This window comes from Procambarus clarkii, chromosome 18 (assembly GCF_040958095.1).
Source record: "Procambarus clarkii isolate CNS0578487 chromosome 18, FALCON_Pclarkii_2.0, whole genome shotgun sequence".
NCBI lineage: Eukaryota > Metazoa > Arthropoda > Malacostraca > Decapoda > Cambaridae > Procambarus > Procambarus clarkii.
The window spans coordinates 18,687,483-18,712,293 of NC_091167.1; the positions used below are offsets into that span (position 1 = coordinate 18,687,483).

At 45.0% G+C, this 24,811-nt stretch overlaps 1 protein-coding gene across 1 annotated transcript; it reads left to right on the forward strand.

Moving 5' to 3' along the window:
* Nucleotides 1-919: 919 nt before the first annotated feature.
* Nucleotides 920-16,271, forward strand: LOC123754241 (uncharacterized). Its single transcript, XM_045736443.2, has 8 exons — nt 920-977; nt 2,333-2,430; nt 7,962-8,114; nt 8,654-8,772; nt 12,114-12,258; nt 14,179-14,396; nt 14,651-14,810; nt 15,347-16,271. The coding sequence occupies exons 2-8, from the start codon at nt 2,334-2,336 to the stop codon at nt 15,445-15,447; spliced, it is 993 nt and encodes a 330-aa protein (XP_045592399.1). The 5' UTR covers nt 920-977; nt 2,333; the 3' UTR covers nt 15,448-16,271.
* The last annotated feature ends 8,540 nt before the right edge of the window (nt 16,272-24,811 follow it).

The window sequence follows — 24,811 nt, forward strand, 5'->3', positions numbered from 1 at the left end:
AATGATCCATTTACGACAAAATTGCTTAAGAGATTTCAACGTCAGTAAGTAATGATCCATTACGACAAAATTGCTTAAGAGATCTCAACGTCTATAAATAGTGATCCACTTACGACAAAATTGCTTAATAGATCTCAACGTCAGTAAGTAATGATCCATTTACGACAAAATTGCTTAAGAGATTTCAACGTCAGTAAGTAATGATCCATTACGACAAAATTGCTTAAGAGATCTCAACGTCTATAAATAGTGATCCACTTACGACAAAATTGCTTAATAGATCTCAACGTCAGTAAGTAATGATCCATTACGACAAAATTGCTTAAGAGATTTCAACGTCAGTAAGTAATAATCCATTTACGACAAAATTGCTTAAGAGATTTCAACGTCAGTAAGTAATGATCCATTTACGACAAAATTACTTAAGAGATTTCAACGTCTATAAATAGTGATCCATTTAAGGCAAAAATTTTTGGAAATATTTTTCGTTGATAAGTAGTAGTATTTTTCCAAAATCATATGATTCCCATTCTCAGAGACAGGATTGCTGTTTACAGCAGCTTGCTAACTCCAAGTGACCTATTTACTGCTAGGTAAACAGATGAATCAGGTGTAAGGAAACCTGCCAAAAGTCTTCTCCTCTCTGGGAATGGAAACTGACTCCAGTCAGTGTGAGATGACATTTGTGTAGAAGTTATATATTTATCAACTAACAATAATATATGATACCAATGAATATAACTATTAAGAAGACTTAGTGTTCTTTAAAATAACAAATGATATGAAATATTGAAAAATATATAAGTTAAAATTGTTAGATAAAAGAAATGAGGATGTAGGCAGTGGCAAGGTTGAGGGCCATATATAAACGATGCTCTCAGGTGTTGAGCAGTTCATTAACTCTCTGGTGGTGCAGCTGACCAGACCGGTGCAGCTGACCAGACCGCCTCACACGTACACACATCTATATTCACCCAGTATGTGTTCTTCGTATTAACTATGGGTACTGTTAGGTTCAATAGTGGTGCATTAGCATTCCCAGACATCATTACATTTCCTGCAGTACTTCGTTCATTTCCTGTTTCAGTACTTCTGTTACAGTGCTAGGCGTTGTTATCCATGGAAGATTGGTGTTCGATACCACACGGGATATTTGTGTTACCAGTGTCTCAACCTCTAACCAGTTAGTACATTTGTTTAGAATTCTCTTTGTTGTATTCTAATTGGTTTCGAAATCTTGTATGGAGTCTGCCTACACCACTCTCCTCTGTATTTAATTTGTTTACACTTCTGACACAGAAGATGTGTTGGTATAATCCCCATGTGACTCATTTGGGACTTATGTTGTCACCTGAGTACCGTAATTCATCTCACTTCCTGTGAGTATTTTGTACACAGAGATCATATCTCTCATATTTCATCCACCTTAGTTACATGATATTTTGTTCCTCGATTATTTTGTCCTGACTCAGGCTTTTCCGCTCTAGCCTCAGTGTAATGTTATGCGTCTGATATCATACAGTTTCGCTTTTTTACTTTATGAAAAATGGTTCTGAATGGCTCCTTGTTCAGATTTTGAAGACATTTCTTATTTTTGTCAAACTTACATATGCAAGAAGGGAATTATCAGGGGAAAGCGCTAAGCCATTACCAGTATATAGCCCTTGGAAGGGGTCAGGATAAGGACTTACATATGAAGTAGTTGTTAAGCTGTTCGATGTGATGTGTACATACAAATGTGTGCCAGTGTCTAACTCTGGTATTATATCCCGTCCCAGAAGATACGTTGCATCTAGCCTCTTACCTTCAGCAGCTATTTTCATTACTTTGCAATTACTTGAGTTGAGGTGTCACTTGTCAGACCAATTATGTAGTCTTTCCAGGTCTTGTGTCGTGTTTATGGTTCTCGTTAATGTCTTATCTGTAAGCATGGATAAGAAAGAGTCCATTTCATTTAGGAAATCGTTCACGTACATCAGGAATAGAACGGGTCCAAATACCGTACCGTAAGGAACCACACACCTCAACAGGTTGATAATTCTTCAATCATTCTGAGTATTTCTAGTATATTGCTTAGATATTCCTTCGTCTGTTGCAGCATCTACAAAATCGCTAAAGCATATTTCTACAATTTGTGAGTAGACTTATGTGGGGCAATGTTGCCAAGTCATAAAAATCTAAGATTCTCAGGGCAGAATGTTCCATCCATATGTACGCGTTTCATTGTGTATACTAATATTATGTGCGTGTTTATTGTGGTGCAGGATAAACATGTACACACACACGTTCCTCAGTGTACACCAAGTTTATACGAGTGTTCCTTGTTTTCCAGGATGCTGAGGTGGGCGGCAGTGGTGGTGGTGGTGTTGGCGGGGACGGCCATGGCGGCGTCTGTAGGGGAGGACCCAGCTTCACACCGAGACCCTAAACGTGAGTGTTGGCACTGGTGGCAGTGATGGCAACAGTGTGAGTGTTGGCACTGGTGGCAGTGATGGCAACAGTGCCAGTAGCGTGAGTGTTGGCACTGGTGGCAGTAATGGCAACAGTGCCAGTGTACGGCCAAATGCGAGTATTGACAGTGTTAGAATAGGCGTACAAATGACTCGTGTACAATATTATAATCTTGCTCATGATTCACCAAGCATTTATTTCACTTGCGTTTCACTTACGAAACCTGTACATCTTTTTAAAATCATAATGGCTTTGTTTACACATACTACACAGTTGACAAACTTTGAAACTTCACAACTCAAGGTTATTATTGTCATAATCAACCTCGTTGTGTTTCGGAGCTCACAAACTGATAAATGTAATCAAGGCCGCTTTAAGGAAAGATGTACAGGTTTCGTAAGTGGCTAAATCGTGCTCCTAGTAGATGAGTGGTGTATGTAGAAGACACTCGTAAACTCCGTGTTAATCATACGAGCAATGATGGTAGTGTTGATGCTAATCGTAAGTAAAACCAATCATATGTAACAGTCTCCGTGGTGTAGTGGTAAGACACTCGCCTGGCGTTCCGCGAGCGCTATATCATGGGTTCGTATCCTGGCCGGGGAGGATATACCGGGCGCAATTCCTTAACTGTAGCCTCTGTTTAACGCAACAGTAAAATGTGTACTTGGATGAAAAAACGATTCTTCGCGGCGGGGATCGTATTCCAGGGACTTGCCCGAAACGCTACGCGTACTAGTGGCTGTACAAGAATGTAACAACTCTTGTATATATCTAAATGTGTTGGTAGAGGCCACAACAAGCCATTACAAGTCCTGGTAGTGTTGTTAATGGCGCAACTGGACAACAGCCGCTTGTTTGTTCCTTATGCAGGACAGTTGGAAGATATTGTTGGTGCTAATAACAGTGTTGACATTCCATAACCATATTAGCAAGGCGACAGTGTTAGAATAACTGCGGCTAAAGTGACAGAATAATTAGGAAGTGGTTAATAAATTGTTATTTAAACGCTAATTAAAGAATAAATGTACCAATGCACCAGAAAACGCAGTTCTCAAACCACAATATATACTAAACCTAAAAAACAAAGGAGAAACTAAGCAAGTGCCGTTTGTGTCTACATGTGGGTCGCGACCCACCTAACCTCCCGTGGTGGCCTACTTTTAGCTTTTTACTCCCAGGAGAGCCTCCGACTCCCGCGCCGCCCGACTCCCTCGTCTTCACTTCACTCTCTCACTTCCTCCAAATAAACCTTTCCCTATATTATATATTTATATAATATTGAATTCAAATACATCTTCAAGATTGAGTACACGTTTTTCTAGATTAAATTTTGTATTCTTAAACTTACAAAGAAGAATGTTAATTATTGTAGAAATAAATATAATTAGATAATGCTGACTTGTCATAGAAAATGGTCAGTGAAGAAGCACAGCCGTATGGCTATGTATCGGTCTTATAAACAGACATGGAACAAGACGTGTAAGAAAGGACATGCATTATTTCATTTACTCTTCATACTAGTAAATCGCTTACTAATGAGAACCATAAAGAAGCAGACACAAGTTAAATGTGATTTTTAATATATTTAAATTTCAAACATTTTAGTGGACGTTAAAGCTTTGGGATGTCGGTGAGTAGATATTATAGGTCTAACAACAACAATAATTATAATATAACTAAAACTAGTCACATATACAACATGCGAGGCAGAGGTGGTCAGGTGTGTGTGTTCTCCTAAAAAGGCTTCTTAATGGATATAAATTTGACAAGTTTAGATTCAGGAAAGACTTGGATAAATACTGGTTTGGAAATAGGGTTGTTGATTTATGGTCCAAATTACTGGGTAACATAATAGACGTGGGCACACGTGATTGTTTTAAGCGTAGGTTCGACGTATAAATGAATCAATTTAGGTAGATATAATTAGGAGCTGTCAGGTATATGCCAATAGGCTTTCTGCAGTTTCCTAAAAGCTTAGTTGAACTGAATCAGAACAAATCTATTTTCTTTTCAATGAAAAGTCAGCGGTTTACGAAGAGAATACAGCTTTCTACGCCATTCTTGACTGCCAGAGTTCTTCAAACTGGCAACCAAAGCAATCAACGAAGCACTTTTCTATGTAAAGAAAACTTGCGTTTCGCAGTGACCTGTGTCTTCAGTAGCCACGGCCAAGATGGGAAATATCAAGGCCAAGATTCAGCCACTTACGAAACCTTTATTTCTTTCCTTAATCACGGCGGCTGTGTTTACACTCATTAAACAGTTTATGAGTTCCGAAGCACTACGAAGTTGTTTATAACAACAATAACCTTGAGTTGTGAAGCTCCTAAGCTCGTAAATTGTTTAATAAATGTAAACAAAGCTGCCATGAGTTAGAAAATATAATAATAATTCATTCATTGTGTCGGGGGGACAGGTAACCAGAGTGTAGGGTATAGGTGCATGTTATATGTACAGATGTACAGGTTTCTAAATGGTTGCGCAAATGCTTGACGTGACTCCATCTTTATAGTGGCTCAGGCCTTAATTCCCTGCCTCAGCACTCACACAGGACTGAGACAAATGGCATTGTTTACATGGAAGTAAATACATAAGATAAAATTGTTCCTGGTAGACCTGGCGGGACGCTATGCTGAGGACCAGTATAGTGTACACTGTTCTGGTACAATGTAAACTGTTCTGGTACACTGTACACTGTTCTGGTACACCGTACACTGTTCTGGTACACTGTACACTGTTCTGGTACACTGTACACTGTTCTGGTACACTGTACACTGTTCTGGTACACTGACGCTTAGTGAAAACTTTCCTTTCTCCTCACCAATCAGCTTAGAGAAAACTTTTGCAGCTGCCACTCAGCTAAGAGAAAGCTTTTACAGTTGCCACTGAGCTTAGAGAAAACTTTTTCAGTTATCGTTCAACTTAAAGAAAACCTTTCCAGTCATCAATGAAATTAGAGATAATAGTTCAGTTTAGACTAAATACTCAGAGGAGCTTGCATAATAATATTACGGTAAAGAGTTCACACACAACTAATCTAATCTACAAGTATAAATAGTTAAGTCGGAAGCGTACTCTCTATGTCAAATAACTGTAGACCGCTTCCTACTTGATATTCAGTAGGGGAACAACGCCCGGCGCGCCTCTGGGGGCTGGAACAACTACCTCGGTGAGGGTCATCTTCTTAACGAGCCATCTACCAAGAATCTAAATTAGCGGTCCGGTAACCTAGATTCTCGTTCCACATGTGATCCGCCAGGTTGTTGTGGGCGCTGGCGAGGCTGTGGGAAGGTTGGGGTTTAGAGATCATATCCCCTCGCTGTTTGTTTGAGATTCTCAGCCTTACAGGAGTATATTTCCTGCTGTTTTGTGGTACTGTTAAGTATTCTGAGGCACTTCCATCCAGCTTACGGGACCCTCGTATGTATGTAAATGTTTTCATAGACATTGCATAGTATCTAATGCAGTGTGTGTGTACTCACCTAGTTGTGCTTGCGGGGGTTGAGCTCTGGCTCTTTGGTCCCGCCTCTCAACTGTCAATCAACTGGTGTACAGATTCCTGAGCCTACTGGGCTCTATCATATCTACACTTGAAACTGTGTATGGAGTCAGCCTCCACCACATCACTGCCTAATGCATTCCATCATTCCACCTGTTCACTACTCTGACACTGAAAAAGTTCTTTCTAACGTCCCTGTGGCTCATTTGGGTACTCAATTTCCACCTGTGTCCCCTTGTGCGTGTGCCCCTTGTGTTAAATAAACTATCTCTATCTACCTTTATCAATTCTTCTGAGAATCTTGTATATGGTGATCATGTCTCCCAAAACTCTTCTGTATTCCAGCGACAAGGGGTCTAGCTCCCTTAGTCTCTTCTCGTAGCTCATACCTCTCAGCTCGGGTACTAGTCTGGTGGCATACCTCTGAGCCTTCTTCAATTTAGTCTTGGGCTTGACTAGATTTGGACTCCATGCTGGAGCCGCATACTCCAGGATTGGTCTGACATATGTGTGGTATACAAAATTCTGAATGATTCCTTACACAAGTTTCTAAAGGCTGTTCTTATGATGGCCAACCTGGCATATGCTGGTGAGTATGTATGTATGTGTGTGTGTGTGTGTGTGTGTGTGTGTGTGTGTGTGTGTGTGTGTGTGTGTGTGTGTGTGTGTGTGTGTGCGTGCGTGCCAGTGGCCAACTTCCGCATAGTGTAGGAGCCGCCGCAGAGGGAAGGGCAAAGGCAAGGTTACGGTGACAAAAAAAGTGTTTGTTATTAAGGTCAAGTATGTGTTGGCATTTATAGTGGCGGGTTGGGTTCACTGACCCTGCCTCAGGACCCGTGGGGCCTTCTCTCTCCCTATCCTCTATCCCTATCATTCCCTCTCATCTCCACCTCTCACTCCCTTCCCTCTTCTCTACCTGATTCTGCTCTCTCCTCTTCTCGTCCGCTTTCTCTTCGTCTCTTTTTTCTTATCAGTCATTCAGTTTACAGCTCTCACTCACTTTCCTCTCTCTGTCTCTGTATCTGTATCTCTCTCTCTCGCTCTCTCTCTTTCTCTCTCTCTCTCTCTCTCTCTCTCTCTCTCTCTCTCTCTCTCTCTCTCTCTCTCTCTCTCTCTCTCTCTCTCTCTCTCTCTCTCGCTGGTTCTCTTCTCCCTTTCCCTGTGTTTGGGAGCGGCGGTGCCGGGGTGTAGACGGTGTGTGTCATGGAGGAGAAACCCGACGACGCTGTGGGATATCGGTCACCCGGGCTGTTGCCGGATGTCGGTCAAGACTACTGGCTGGCTGACTGGCTGGCTGGCTGGCTGCTACACCATGATCCAGGTCATCCCTCCCTCTCCCCCCCCACCACCATCATCTCTCTCCTGCTATGGTACCGTCCTCACCTCCCCACCACCACCATCTTCCCCAACACTCCCCCCACCCCTCAATACCCCACAAACCCACTTGCATCGTTTCACTTCCTCCCGGATGCTGATTCATCTCCTAATCATCTTCAGTCTGAAGATAATGTCTCCCAGCTTCATATCTCTCTCTCTCTCTCTCTCTCTCTCTCTCTCTCTCTCTCTCTTTCTATTTCCTTTTCGTCTGTTTGTATATGTTTCTCTCTCCAGCCGACCACTTCCGTATGGACCAATAGGAGCTGTCTGCTATGGACCAATAGGAGCTGTCTGCTATGGACCAATAGGAGCTGTCTGCTATGGACCAATAGGAGCTGTCTGCTATGGACCAATAGGAGCTGTCTGTTATGGACCAATAGCAGGTGCCTCGTATGTTCTTACGGTCTATGGACACTTTGCCTGGACACGTCAGCGCTACTCTTGCACACTTGGGGGTTCTGACGCCAGCCCTACCTATCCCAGCCTCGTCCCTGCTTTAACTTGGGGGATATGTTCATCCCAAGACTATCCCCACACCTGCTCCAGTTTACTTTTTTTCAGATCCACACCTGCTCCACCCATACGCCAGACCGTCACCAGATAACGACCGTACTATCTGTGCTTGTTTCAGTGTTCCCGGTGGTGCAGATCGTGACCTTCGAAAACGGGCCGTGCGCGGCGGCCACCGGGGAACAGGGCACTTGCTACAGCCAGAAGGAGTGTGACACCCTCGCTGGCACCGCCTCTGGCACCTGTGCCAATGGCTTCGGTGTCTGCTGCGTCTGTGAGTATTGGTGTGTGTGTGTGTGTGTGGGTGCGTGGGTGTGGTGTGTGTGTGTGTGTGTGTGGGTGTGTGTGTGGGTGTGTGTGTGTGTGTGTGTGTGTGTGTGTGTGTGTGTGTGTGTGTGTGTGTGTGTGTGTGTGTGTGTGTGTGTGTGTGTGTGTGTGGCTGTGTGTGTGTGTGTGTGTGTGTGTGTGATCTTTTCTTGAATAATTCCTAATAGTCCTGTTAGTAAAATATTATTAGAAAAAAACATTTAATGTTCAGATTATTATATTTATCGTATGACACCTATCCTCCTATGCACCTATCCCCTGTGCACCTATCCCTCCTGTGCACCTATCCCCCTTGTGCACAACCCATCCACCAAGCTGCACACGCCATCATTCCTTTCACCTATCCCGTGTCGTCCACTCCCGCACTGCTTATACTGTAATATATACCCCATGCACCTGTGCACCCGTACACCCGTGCACCTGTGCACGTGTGGCATGAGCACACACTCTCACTAACTGCCGCCCCTGGTGGTGCTGGTCCGGCAGTGTACACCACCTGCGGCAACACCTTGGCTGTCAACGGCAGCTACTTCGTCAACGCCGGCTACCCGACCTCTGTGGGCTCCGCTGGTATCTGCTCCGTCACCCTCACGCCCCCTGCTGGGGTAAGTAGCCCCCCCTGCACCCCACCACCACCATCACCATCACCTGTCACCATCACCACCACCACCATCACCACCTGTCACCATCACCACCACCACAAGCACCACCATTACAACTATCACTCCTATCGTCACTATTAAACAGCAGCACCACCACTACCAGCAGTAGCACCAACCTACCACTACCACCACCAGCTCCACCACAACCACTACCACCACCACCAGCACCACTACCACCACCGCCTCCCTCTACAAGCGAGTCCAATAAGCATATAATCATCTCAATCCTTTTTTCAGAAGTTTCTCTGGTGGTTTAGGGCAAGTTAGAGCACTACTCTTTGGCGGGATATGGCGGTGGGACACTGGCTGGGGGGACTGGGACGGTGGGACACTCACTGGGGGGGGGACTGAGACGGTGGGACACTGGCTGGGGGGACTGGGACGGTGGGACACTCACTGGGGGGGGACTGAGACGGTGGGACACTGGCTGGGGGGACTGGGACGGTGGGACACTTGCTGGGGGGACTGGAACGGTGGGACACTCACTGGGGGGGACTGGGACGGTGGGACACTCACTAGGGGGGACTGGGACGGTGGGACACTCACTGGGGGGACTGGGACGGTGGGACACTCACTAGGGGGGACTGGGACGGTGGGACACTCACTGGGGGGGACTGGGACGGTGGGACACTCACTAGGGGGGACTGGGACGGTGGGACACTCACTAGGGGGACTGGGACGGTGGGACACTCACTGGGGGGACTGGGACGGTGGGACACTTGCTGGGGGGACTGGGACGGTGGGACACTCACTGGAGGGGACTGGGACGGTGGGACACTCACTAGGGGGACTGGGACGGTGGGACACTCACTAGGGGGACTGGGACGGTGGGACACTTGCTGGGGGGACTGGGACGGTGGGACACTCACTGGAGGGGACTGGGACGGTGGGACACTCACTGGAGGGGACTGAGACGGTAGGACACTTGCTTGGGGGACTGGGACGGTGGGACACTCACTGGAGGGACTGGGACGGTGGGACACTCACTAGGGGGGACTGGGACGGTGGGACACTTGCTGGGGGGACTGGGACGGTGGGACACTCACTGGAGGGGACTGGGACGGTGGGACACTCACTGGAGGGACTGGGACGGTGGGACACTCACTGGAGGGGACTGGGACGGTGGGACCAGGAGCTTTAACCTGGAGCGTTACACAGGAGCTTTACATGGGAACTTTAACTAAGAGCTCTGCACAGGAAGGTGCTGGCTCTATCACTTAGTGACGTTAGAGTGGGACATTATCACGCGATAAAGGCTCCACCAGAGGACGTCTGAAGAAGAAGAGACATTGGCATGATGTTATCTGCGTGACCTTCGTCAGTAGGGGCCGCGGGGCGGTGAGAGAGAGACGTGTAGGAGGGGGACGTAGGGGGTGATGTATTAACTGTGAACCTCAACAGTGTACCAGACCTGTGGAGGCGTGATAGAGGCCAACGGCACCTACTTCGTCAATCCTGGCTTCCCGGCTTCCCTCTACAGACCCTCCATGTGTTTTGTTTCCTTGAAGCCGCCGCCGGGGGTGAGTTGTCGTCGCTGCCACCACCACAGCCGCCGCCGCCGCTGCTGCCACCTGCACCACCACTATCACAGCTGCTGCCACCTGCACCACCACTGTCACAGCTGCTGCCACCTGCACCACCACTGTCACAGCTGCTGCCATTCTGCACCACCACTGTCACAGCTGCTGCCATTCTGCACCACCACTGTCACAGCTGCTGCCACCTGCACCACCACTGTCACAGCTGCTGCCACCTGCACCACCACTGTCACAGCTGCTGCCACCTGCACCACCACTGTCACAGCTGCTGCCATTCTGCACCACCACTGTCACAGCTGCTGCCACCTGCACCACCACTGTCACAGCTGCTGCCATTCTGCACCACCACTGTCACAGCTGCTGCCACCTGCACCACCACTGTCCTAGCCGCCACCACCACTTGCACCACCACTCTCATAGCCATACACCACCACTATCACAACCACTACCACCACCTGCACCACCACTATCACAGCCAACACCACCACCAGCAAAAAATCATCTCTACCACCTACACTACCATCACAAACACCACCATAACTGCTACCACCATCACCACCACCAGTATCACCATCACAACTACCACCATCACAGCCATCACCACCACCCCACCACCAGTACAACCATCACAGCTACCACCATTGACAGCTACCATCACCACCCCACCACCACCAGTACCACCATCACAACTACCACCATCACAGCCATCACCACCACCCCACCACCAGTACAACCATCACAGCTACCACCATTGACAGCTACCATCACCACCCCACCACCACCAGTACCACCATCACAACTACCACCATTGACAGCTACCATCACCACCACCCCACCACCAGTACCACCATCACAACTACCACCATCACAGCTACCATCATCACCCCACCACCAGTACCACCATCACAACTACCACCATCACAGCTTGCAATATTTTGCTCGTGACTTGAAACACTGATAAAACATAATGTTATCTCCTTTAATGATAAGTCTTGTTCAGAATGACCGTGACATTAATCCTATCTTGTTCTGTCTGTCTGTGGGGCTAATCCTGTATTGATCTCTCTCTATGAGATGGAAAGTAAGGAACTACCAGAAAGTTAGAGAGTTCCTGGAGGGTAAAGCTACGCAGGAAATGATGGACTTAATAAGTAAGAAGTGCAAGGAAGTAGTGAATCTTTTGCAGATATATTCATAAATCTACTTCCTAGCCCTGCAGACGTGTTTACAAAGTTACTTCCTAGCCCTGCAGACGTGTTTACAAAGTTACTTCCTAGCCCTGCAGACGTGTTTACAAAGTTACTTCCTAGCCCTGCAGACGTGTTTACAAAGTTACTTCCTAGCCCTGCAGACGTGTTTACAAGGTTACTTCCATACCCTGCAGACTTGTTTACAAAGTTACTTCCTAGCCCTGCAGACGTGTTTACAAAGTTACTTCCTAGCCCTGCAGACGTGTTTACAAAGTTACTTCCTAGCCCTGCAGACTTGTTTACAAAGTTACTTCCTAGCCCTGCAGACTTGTTTACAAAGTTACTTCCTAGCCCTGCAGACGTGTTTACAAAGTTACTTCCATACCCTGCAGACGTGTTAGAAAGTTACTTCCATACCCTGCAGACGTGTTTACAAAGTTACTTCCATACCCTGCAGACGTGTTTACAAAGTTACTTCCATACCCTGCAGACGTGTTTACAAAGTTACTTCCATACCCTGCAGACGTGTTTACAAAGTTACTTCCATACCCTGCAGACGTGTCAGATCCTGTTGAACTTCGACGACTTCGAGCTGGTGGGACCCGTGGCGGGCGACTGCACCAACGACACCTTCGTCGTGCTGGGCGCCAACCCGGGCTTCATGGTCCCTACCTTGTGTGGTTTTAACAGCGGCCAGCACAGTAAGTTCCTCTCTCCCACCTCTTCCTCTCCCTGCCCCAGCTCTTCCTCTCCCTGCCCCAGCTCTTCCTCTCCCTCTCCCACCTCTTCCTCTCCCTCTCCCACCTCTTCCTCTCCCTGCCCCACCTCTTCCTCTCCCTCTCCCAGCTCTTCCTCTCACTCTCCCACCTCTTCCTCTCACTCTCCCACCTCTTCCTCTCTCTCTCCCAGCTCTTTCTCAAGCTGTGTATGTGTGTAATTACCTAAGTGTAGTTACATGATGATAGTTACGCTTGCTTGTGTGCCGTCTTCCTTAGTGTTTGGTCTATACAATCATTGCTAAAACTATTGGTTTTGGCGACCCCCTAACCTCACACTGGTGTGTGTATGCTAAGACTCCACTAGTCCAACATGGCTCCAAACTAAGATATTTAGAATACGCCAGATGCTCTAGACATTCCTAAGGTAATTAGAAGGAAAAATCGCTCAGCCAGTGAGATAATATAGCACTTGGAAAGGGTCAGAATAAGGATTTGGGATGGGACTGGGGAAAGGAATGGTGCCTAACCACTTGTGGACGGTCGGTGATTGAACGCTGACCTGCATGAAGCGAGACCGTCGCTCTACCGTCCAGCCCAAGTGGTTGGATTAGACATTGGTAAATAACACCACACACGTGGCATGGATTCTTATATTTTAAAATGATTCTGAACCTCATAGAATATTAATTTATATTCACGTCTTTAGGGACGACCTGAAGGCATAAGACGCCAGCGAGTACTATTACCGGGATCAGATATATGCGAGGTCCAGTAGTCGAGGCTGTGTACCAGTGCGGACCGTGTGAAGGGCAAGGGAGCACAACCTGTCCTCTTACAAATTACGTCGCTTCTCGCTCGTATGCGCACTCGGGTTAAAAATCGACGTAACTCGAAATCGAATCGGCTCACGAAAGTGATGTACTGTCCCGTTTTCTGTTTTGGGTCCTCTGGCTTACTCGGTTAGGTTAGGAGAGAAAACTTTCAATTAACTTTCGAAACTTTCAATTAATTTTCGAAAACCGAAACTTTCAGCTTTCATGACGTTTTGAAACCTTAGGAGAGCTTCCTGTCCTCCTAACCTACCAGGGGACCCTTAACTTGCTGTTTGGGGAAAACATAAAAAAATTATTTTCAATTAATTGTCCTTTTTCAAAATACTGCCATTTTTGTCCGTAGCGCATACGAGCGACGTAATTTGTAAGAGGACAGGTTGGAGCCCCCTTTCCTTCATACGGTCCGGACTGGTACACAGCCTCCACTACTAGATTTCTCATATATCTGATCCCGTTAATATCACTCGCTGGCGTCTCTTGCCTTCAGGTCGTCCTGAAGATGTGAATAGACTTAATGCTGCCCCAACCCAGGAACCCTAACCTAACCACTAGGAGATAAGGCACCAACCATCCCTGACGTGACCCTGAGACAGGAGGTCCTCCTGAGACAGAGGAGGAGCAAGGAGAGGTTAAGATGGACCCATAGACACGCGACCCAGATCCCGAGTGTGATACCTGAATGTCTTAGTGATTACAGACTTCAATACTCATTAGAAAGTCCAGATTCACACTATTAGACACATTTCCTTTCACCTGATGCTTCTGTTTACCCAGCAGTAAACTAGGTAACAGGGAATTAAACAGTTGTCGCAGGGGTTGCATCCTGAGCAAGATCAGTAGTTGGTATAGAAGAGGAGGGGGGACCTACCTATATATATATATAGATATATATATATATATATATATATATATATATATATATGTAGATATATATATATATATATATATATATATATATATATATATATATATATATATATATATATAAACAATAATAGTTTTTACATATAGAAATGTCAAGTATAAACTGGCGTTATGTGGTCGTTGTTAACAATGTTGTTTCGTTCAGTGTTCATCGATGTGGACAACTCAGCGGGCCCGTACCAGCTGGTGACGTCCCTCTCACCCTTCAACTTCCAGCGGAGATGGAAGATCAAGGTGACATACATCAGCGTGACCACTCCGTGCAGGGCGCCCTACAGGTGCCTCCAGTACTTCTCCACTCCCAGTGGACAGATAAGCTCCTTCAACTTTGGTGGCACGCCTTCCATGATGCTTAATGACCAGGTAACTACCACTCACAACATCTTTGGCAGAAATGTCGGCCTCCAAAACATTGACTATTATCAATTGTCATCCACACTTCCCTGGAAATAACCATTCAACCATTCTTCCTCTCCACCTCACTCCAGTTCGAACTCAAACTCGAGTTATATATATATATATATATATATATATATATATATATATATATATATATATATATATATATATATATATATATATATATATATATAACACTGTGTCTTCCCCCCTGACAGGCCTACTCGATCTGCTTCGGCTACGTGCCTGGCTACTGCGACATAGGCATCAGCTACTCCAGGTTCGACTTGGGCAACGTTAATCAGCAGTGTACGTCTGACTTCGTGGCCAGCGGCGGTGAAAAGCTGTGCGGTGACTTCACTGCTTTCACCAGTCAAGGTGCGTGTGCGTGTGCGTGTGTGTGTGTGTGTGTGTGTGTGTGTGTGTGTGTGTGTGTGTGTGTGTGTGTGTGTGTGTGTGTGCGCGCGTGTGTGTGTGTGCGTATTTACCTAGTTGTGCTTGCGGGGGTTGAGCTCTTTGGGGCTCTTTGGTCCCGCCTCTCAACTGTCAATCAACTGGTGTACAGGTTCCTGAGCCTATTGGGCTCTATCATATCTACACTTGAAACTGTGTATGGAGTCAGCCTCCACCACATCACTGCCTAATGCATTCCACTTGTTAACTACTCTGACACTGAAAAAAAATTCTTTCTAATGTCCCTGTGGCTCATTTGGGCACTAAGTTTCCACCTGTGTCCCCTTGTGTGTGTTCCACCTGTTCCAAAGTGTTTCTTTGTCCACCCTGTGTGTGTGTGTGTGTGTGTGTGTGTGTGTGTGTGTGTGTGTGTGTGTGTGTGTGTGTGTGTGTGTGTGTGTGCATCTAATATAATTTACAATTATTCTCAGTATTAATGTGTGGCCTTTCCCCCCCTGCAGTGAACTCCACTGGTCCAGCAAACTTGCTAGTGGTGTCCGACAGTGTCAACGACAGGGAGGAAGAGGGCTTCGCCGGCAGCTACATGATGATGGCCTGCTAGTCATAGACCCTCGCCCCCTGGCCGCCCACACCCACGCCCGTTCCCGCCGCCCCGCCCCCACGCCCCCACGCGCGCACGCTCATAAGACGCGCGCGCACACACATCAGGCACACTGGAGGGCCCTGGCGCGCCATGCAGGAAGACAAACACCTCGCTCTCAACAAGTCTCTTGGACCAAATACCAAAACACCTGCTGCATCAACCCAACGCATTTCTTGAGGTGCAGTGAAAACAAAATTTGAAAGTTCGGAATTGACTCAGGCATATAACATGCCAACATTCAGTAAGCTACACATGCGCGGTGAGGTTAGAGACGTTGCTGCATCTAGAAGCTATGTTGGGCCCCGGTGGGTGTCGGTGTGCACGTGTTCCCGCGCGAGAGAGAGCAGGCGAGGCCCGCGCAGGCTGCCCCAAAGTACGGCTTTACATGACCGTTAGCCTCTGTAATACAGGAGCCGTTTTTATTCATTGTATAAAAGTGTAAATTAAGCGGGCAACAAGTGACATGTATAGCACTGTACAGAACCTATTTACTTTTTAAGACTATCAAATGCGTTTTGAGAGTCAAGCGTGTGAATCCGTGAATGTGGACATAATCATGTTATTTAATTTATAATTATTTAATAATTTATTGATAAGTTATTTTTTATGTTAAGTTTTATGTCAACCACGATCCTCAGGGCAATTACCGGCAAGAGAAACAGAGACGATGTGATCACCGTTCGCTGTATCGAGACATGTTCGTTGTATTGAGACATATGTACACTGTATTGACACACACATGTTCGCTGTATCGAGACAATAAATGAAAATAATAATCACAACGGCTTTCGATATTCCTTGAATCTAGTGTGTACTCACCTTGATCCGCAGGCTTCGAACCGGGTCTGAGGAATGCGGGACAATGCCAGCCCGTCCTCCAAACAAAGATCCAAAAGTGATTCCATGCACCCGCCAAACCCCCTGTTTATGAATGAAAAGCGATTTACACACGACTCACAACTGCTGACGTTCGAACATATCCGGAACAAGTGTTTCACTGACGAATTTTGTTCGAATCACAACGCTATAAATGCTTCACCCACGTACTACAAATACAAATAATCGCCAACAGAACCTAAACACCTAACCTAACCTATGCCTATATATACACAATATGCTAATATATTATAATATTAATTTATACTTGAGAAAATTCCCGTTTTGAATGAACAGCATGTTAAAATTTATGAATGCGTCTGTGGAGTTGACCGCTGAATGTAATGGACTTGAGTCGAGGACGGGTTGGACAATGCAAGTAGTCACGCGGGTCTCTGGAGTGTAGGAGCCGCAACTACATGTGTGCCAGTTTGGGTGGAGTTAAAAGCAACGTAGGTATTTACAGAGGTAATTATGTGCTTATGGATGTCTAAGTCATCAGGTCGCGTTTGTTCGTCGTGACAAAGATAAAAATACTTAAGACCACGAAGCAAGGACAAAAATATCCTGGAACATAATAGAGTTTTAAGGAATGATGTGTTCGAGCGGCGAGGAGTCCCATGAAGGAAGGACGTAAACGGCACAGCCATCACAATGGAAGACAGAGCCACACACCAGGTGACGAGGCAGTCACCACCGGAGGCTTGGAGCTCAACCCCACCAAAGAAATGGGAGCGGGACAGAGAGGGTCAGTTGGGATAGTCCGAGACAAAGCCTGGTCTGGCCCCACCACAGCCCGAACAATGAAGCCAGATTTTCCAACACGGTCTGACTCGGGGGACCTAGTCGCCCAACCCACGGGTCTGAGAAAGAGAAAGTTACAAATATACATAAAAGTAATCTTGGAAAACTTCGCAGCCCAGCGCCCCCACCTATCACAGAGTACACGCGGAAGGCACTAGCACATAGTCAATCAACCCAAGGAGTAACTGGAACAGTATATGTGAACAACCATTGTATTTACCTGAATTCAGTTGAGAGGCCGATAGGGAAACCATCCCCACAATGCACTTTGGCCCGATGTTGAGCCGTTGGGTAGGGCGAGTTTGTAAGCAGTCAACCACAAATGGACATTTTTCTAGTTCAGTATTCACTGGGCCATTTAGAATAAGAGGGTTGGGATCTGAGAAAATTAAATTTGTATTATAAGCAAATAGATTTGGTTTGAGGGGTTGAATGGCATTTGGAAGGTCTCTAGGAGGGAAGGGAACTATCAGGGGGGGGGCGCCAAGCCATTACGACTATATAGCACTGGGAAGGGGTCAGGATAAGGATTTGGGATGGAACGAGGAGGGAAAGGAATGGTGCCCAACCACTTGGACAGGTCGGAGATTGAACGCCGACCTGCATGAAGCGAGACCGTCGCTCTACCGTCCACCCCAAGTGAACGGTAGGAGACTATCAGGGAATGAGAGTAACCTGAAACACCTCCTGGAGGGAGGTAATAGCTGACTATACCATGGGAGCATCATGGGAAAATTTCAAACGGGTCATCACTAAGGGAACTATACATGGATGACGCCATTAGTAAAAAGAGCTTTGATAACTAAGTGGAACACACAAATCACAATAGCGTGATGCATCAAATGAACAACCATGTCGTAGCTCAGTCGATTAAGGCAGCGTCTGGGATCCTCTCGGACGTGGTTCGAACCCTCGTCACGGCCCTTGTGGATTTGTTAACTAAGTGGAACCTCTGGAGAAGGCATATATCCACGATGAACATCACTGATTATGAAATATACAAGAGGGCATTCAGTTCAGCCACCCCAGGAAGTCAGATCAGCAAATAGAAACTATGAAAGAAAACTTGCCCAAAACATAAGGGCATAGTCCTTCTATGCATATATAAGAAGTCAAACCAAAACAAAGAACTTGGAGGACCCTTAAAATATGAGGCCAACCAAGTTATAATAGACGTTAAATGGATCGCAAACACTCTGAATGAATACCTTACATCAGTGTTCACACTAGAAGGATTAGAAAACATCAAATCTCCCCATTATAAGAGTTTGTGTTTCCGAGGGCGCACTGATCACATTATACAGATCTGTATCCTCCTCCTCCGCTGCTGCTGTGTCAACCCTGTAACACACTCCCACTGTCAGTATGTCACCATCTTGAGCTAGTATACTGCACCGCTGCTGCTGTGTCAACCCTGTAACACACTCCCACTGTCAGTATGTCACCATCTTGAGCTAGTATACTGCACCATACACACTCTGAGGCTCCCATGGTGTTTACTTCCTCATCGGTTATCTTAAGATCTTCTTGAGGTTATCTTGAGATGATTTCGGGGCTTTTTAGTGTCCCCGCGGCCCGGTCCTCGACAAGGCCTTCACCACCAGGAAGCAGCCCGTGACAGCTGACTAACACCCAGGTACCTATTTTACTGCTAGGTAACAGGGGCATAGGGTGAAAGAAACTCTGCCCATTGTTTCTCGCCGGCGCCTGGGATCGAACCCAGGACCACAGGATCATATGACCAGCGTGCTGTCCGCTCGGCCGACCGGCTCCCTTCCCTCCCGGCCTCGGTGGTTGCATTCAGGTCCTCTTTCACATATAAAGCAATACATCACCTGCTGTTGTTGTGTCTTTTTCTGTATGTTGGGGGTATTCTGGGAGGTGGAAGTTCCCCTTCAATAATGTCCCCTCGTCCTCAACCTTCATCTCATCTCGTCCTTGCCCGCAACGCTATGCGTGCTAATGGCTGCACAAGAATGTATGTAAGAACATAGTGGCTGTACAAGACTGTGTGTAAGAACATACTGGCTGTACAAGACTGTGTGTAAGAACATAGTGGCTGTACAAGACTGTGTGTAAGAACATAGTGGATGTACAAGACTGTGTGTAAGAACATAGTGGCTGTACAAGACTGTGTGTAAGAACATAGTGGCTGTACAAGACTGTGTGTAAGAACATACTGGCTGTACAAGACTGTGTGTAAGAACATACTGGCTGTACAAGACTGTGTGTAAGAACATACTGGCTGTACAAGACTGTGTGTAAGAACATAGTGGCTGTACAAGACTGTGTGTAAGAACATAGTGGCTGTACAAGACTGTGTGTAAGAACATACTGGCTGTACAAGACTGTGTATAAGAACATAGCGGCTGTACAAGACTGTGTGTAAGAACATAGTGGCTGTACAAGACTGTGTGTAAGAACATAGTGGCTGTACAAGACTGTGTAAGAACATAGTGGCTGTACAAGACTGTATGTAAGAACATAGTGGCTGTACAAGACTGTGTGTAAGAACATAGTGGCTGTACAAGACTGTATGTAAGAACATAGTGGCTGTACAAGACTGTATGTAAGAACATACTGGCTGTACAAGACTGTGTGTAAGAACATAGTGGCTGTACAAGACTGTGTGTAAGAACATACTGGCTGTACAAGACTGTGTGTAAGAACATAGTAGCTGTACAAGACTGTATGTAAGAACATAGTGGCTGTACAAGACTGTGTGTAAGAACATACTGGCTGTACAAGACTGTGTGTAAGAACATAGTGGCTGTACAAGACTGTGTGTAAGAACATACTGGCTGTACAAGAATGTATGTAAGAACTCATATTTCACAGACGTCGGGATTCTGGCCCTCAGGGCATGCACACATCACATATACCACCAGGCTTCTCACGTTTGTGTAGAAGCACTTGTAACACAAGAAGCAGATTTACCTGAGGGTCTCTAACTCTACTGGCCTCGATGAGGACAGGAAGCCGGAGGCTTGTCAAAGGTTCAACAGATGTTCACCAGGTTCACAAAAAGCGATGGTTTCAAGCTCAACAAGCCACAATGTAGGACTGAAAACAAGAGATGCTTTTTCACCTACAGGGTTATAAACCCATGGAACCGCCTACCCGCCCAAGCCGTAAATGTCAAAACTGTTGAGCTTTAAAATACACCTGGACAAAAATCGTCAGAACAAAGGAACAAAGATCGACCTCTGACACGCCCGGACGGGGACAGGAGGTCCACCCATCTACTAACCTCCCAACCTTACATACCATCCATCTACTGTCTGTCTGTCTGTCTGTCTTCCATCTATACATCAGCCTTGGATACAATAATCCAAGTGTGACGCACCAGAGATTTATATTCAGTAATTACAACAAAATATCATATTGATTAATCAAATTACAGGTAATACAACCACCACCAATTGATATTCCTGAGCTCTATATAAAGTTACTCTGTCAGAGCTCCTCAGATATAAGGTACTATATAAATATATATCCCAAGTATAACCACTTTGAGGAGAATTATATCAATCATTATATCTCTGATAACGAAGCACGGATCACTCCCATGATGGGTGTAGGTAGTACAGTCGGGGTCGTGCTCGACCCACAATCATGAATTCCGGGTTTGAATCCCAGGCGGGACAGAAATAGTTGGGCACATTTCCTTTCACCTAATGCTCCTGTTCACCTAGCAGTGAGTAGGTACTCAGGAATTAGTCAGCTTGTTGTGGGTGTTACATCCTGGGCGGGGTCAGTAATTCGGTCTTGGTTACCTCGATAAAAGCCAAACATCTATGAATACACTCAGGCTTCCTGTCCCACCACACAAAAAAAAATATTATTATAAATTATCTATCCACCAACACTTTTTTTACTCCAAAAATATTGGTGGATACATCGTGAGTTTTTTTTATTATTATTATTTTCTACCACAGACGTGGCCAGACATTTACAATGCTAACCAGCATATATACATTTTCTTCTGTCCTCCATGGACAGCCATGGACAGGGTTAGAGATGTGTTAAACATATAGTTCAGGGAGATGGTGAGTGAGAGGCCGGGAGACCTTGTCAACAATGTATATTGTCACGACGGATCTGGGTAGATGTGTGTCAGATGTTCACCAGATGTGTGTCAGATGTTCACCAGATGTGTGTCAGATGTTCACCAGATGTGTGTCAGATGTTCACCAGATGTGTGTCAGATGTTCATCAGATGTGTGTCAGATGTTCACCAGATGTGTGTCAGATGTTCACCAGATGTGTGTCAGATGTTCACCAACCTTACAGTTTAGTTTAGTTCATTTATTATGCACCCCATACCCATCTTGTGGGTGGTAGTGGAAAGGGTTACAGAGGCACATAATGGGCTCAGGGACTGAACCCCACAATTCATTTAGCTAAGCAAGTTACAATCTTGATGAGCTAGTTACAAAATTCAGTATAAGTCGTCACATCATCAATGGGTTCGAGATCGACCACAAGTATAGTTTCTAAACTAAGCAACTGACATATGTGGAGAGTTAGTGTCACAATTGACATGTTTGTCCTGCACACCGCCCCCCATCCAGTGGGCAGTGGTGGATGGGGGGCGGAAAGTTAGGGAATCCAGTTAGGGAAATCCAGTGAGGGACCCTCTGGTCCCTCCCTGGATTTCCCTAACTGGGCCGAGAATCAGTGGTTCAAAAAGTTGTGCCTAGTCCTTGAGACCCAAAATGCGATCATCCTGAGTCTTCAAACAAAGAATCAAGCGAACGTCGCGAGCCTTCATCAACAACAACAAGAAATAACCCTTCTCCGGGAGGATATTAGAAGCTTTAAGGCTAGCCAAGATCAACTCCAGCGTGACTTGAATGATCTCCGTGAGGAAAATATGCGTCTAAAAACTGACGAAGCCATAAAAAACAAGAGGAAGCTCTCAACAAAATGACTGCTTGTATCAGTACATTATCCGCCCAACATTCCATCTCCCAGGATGAACAGGACCAGCAAAAGCTGCTCGACTTTGTTATTGTGTCGCCCCAAGTTATTCCTGTGGAACGTGAAGGTGAAAAGTGTATTGAAATAGTTCATCCTCTCATAAAAGACGAATTGCGTGTCACTCTAAATAAAACAGACATTATTGCTGCCTACAGAGTCTAAATTAGAACCCATCAGGTCTAAATTAGCGTAAAATTTGCCTCAAGCTAGCTTCCCAGTCCACAAAATCGCATCTTGTCCGGACAGCTGCATCCCAACGAAAGGGAATCTACATCAACGAGTGCTTGACTGGAAAAAGACAGCAACTCCTCCACCGCCTGCGTCAAATCCGTAATCAAAACCCAGCTGCGACTCATCAGTGCTTCGTTAGAGATGGCGTGATTAAAGTGAGAAAGACCTCAGTAGGGAAAATGTTTACAATTGCTAATGAGGATAACCTCAACACTTTCCTCTCCCAATGTTGTTTGTCCCACCTTATTATCACTCCCAATGAGTCAACATCATTAACCGCCTTGTCACCTGGTGTGGGCTAGGTATCCAAAGTCTCTTTGTTACACTTTTTTTAAAGTAAATTTTAATTTAATTGATATTAGTCAGTTATTGGACTCAGTTAATTGAGTGCATTAATATTTTCTCTAGTTCTTATTAATTATAGGATCATAACTAAATTATTTATAGTTAATAATAATTAGATTAAACTTCCCTATGTTTATTATTTAACTTTATTCTTTGCTTTCATTTATTACCTAGGTTGCCTAGCCTCGCCATACTCCCTTACTCCATTGTACCCCAGGCTTTGCCTGTCTCTCAAAATGTAAATTATTACTTACAGTGTACCTGAGAGTACTTGTAAGCAATCTACCTCATTTTCCTTTTTATTTTTTATTGTGTGTTTATCTTGTATAGTCTTGATTATATTTTCCTCCCCCTTTTACATCAAAATTTTGTTTTGTAATTGTCATTCTTGCTTTGTTTTCCAACAACCAGCCATCTTATGCTCATAGTTTTCTACCTAGAGTTTTATCTTCACACTGCATCTAGTGCTACCCAATCCACCAATATTTGTACCTAAGCCATATTACTTTACCATTGTAATCTTAGATATCATCTGATATCATGGTTGTTGTATTGAGTGCATATTCTACTGCATTATTCCTTGAAATGATCCTCATATTGTGCTTCAGAGAACCAATGTATAACCCTGTAATGTTACCCTAATGTACCTAGTAATCCTTGTTCATTATTGTGTATTAATCTAATCTGCTCGTGTCAACATTTCTTACAATGTATATGTAAACATTTTTTGTCAGTCTTACTGTAATTAATCTACTTAAAATTATCTGTACCTGTAAAGTAAAGCTGTAAAGTACCTGTAAACATTTTTTGTCAATTTTACTGTGAATTACTAAAAAATTATTTGTTAGTTTAAGGACTTGCCCGAAACGCTATGCGTGCTAGTGGCTGTACAAGAATGTAAAATTAACTTAATTTATATTGTTTTCTGTTAACCCCCAATGTACCTTCTTGTATATAAATAAATAAATAAATTAATAAATAAATAAATAAATAAAAAATAAATGTATTTGGAAGTGATGTGGTGGAGGCTGACTCCATACACAGTTTCAAGTGTAGATATGATAGAGCCCAATAGGCTCAGGAATCTGTACACCTGTTGATTGACAGTTGAGAGGCGGGACCAAAGAACCAGAGTTCAACCCCCGCAAGCACAACTAGGTGAGTACCTTCTCGTACTTTGTTTACTCAAATCAAATGTTTATTTAGGTAAGGTACATACATACAAGAGATTTTACAAAGAGTGATGGATTTATAGATAGGGCTAGTACATACAATGCCTAAAGCCACTATTACGCAAAGCGATTCGGGCACATTCCACATTCCATTCCACATTCTGGGTCCCTTGATTTGTAGAGCATTTCTAGTTTGATTAAGTCGTACTCTAGGAATATCAAAACTGTATTTATTTCTGGTGTGGTGCTCATGGGTTCTGTTACAACCTTCTATGAAGCTTTTGAGGTCAGGATTGGCATTACAGTTCAGCGTTTTATATATGTATAATACACATGAGAGAATGTGCAGTGACTTAATATCTAACATATTCAGAGTTTTGAGTAGGGATACCGAGTGATGTCTGGGGCCAGAGTTAGATATTGTCCTAATAGCAGCTTTGTGTTGAGTAATTAGAGGACGTAGATGATTTTAGGTAGTAGAACCCCAAGCACAAATACCATAGTTGAGATATGGATAGATGAGGGAGTAATAGAGCGTCACCAGGGCAGAATACTCTCCAAAACGGCGCCAAATATTCATATTTTGCGGCTCTTGTCAACTATTTAAATATTTGTAAGACAAAATATGCTGTGCTTGTGTATTTACCAAAGAGTATTTGGTAATACATAAAGTTGTATATTTGTTTACAAATATAAAAGATAAACTGAATGTTAAAGATGGTAATGTAGCTTGACTAAATATAATGTAATTAGGATATAATTTGGTGGTGTGTAGGCGCGACTGACTGTAAGATGACCGAGGCCGAGAGTCGAGCTTTAGCTCTTGTCCTCCTCTCCCTTCACCCGTCTAGTTATGGACACACACAACACACAAGTGATGGACCGTGGCGGCAAGAGGAAGGCCCACCACT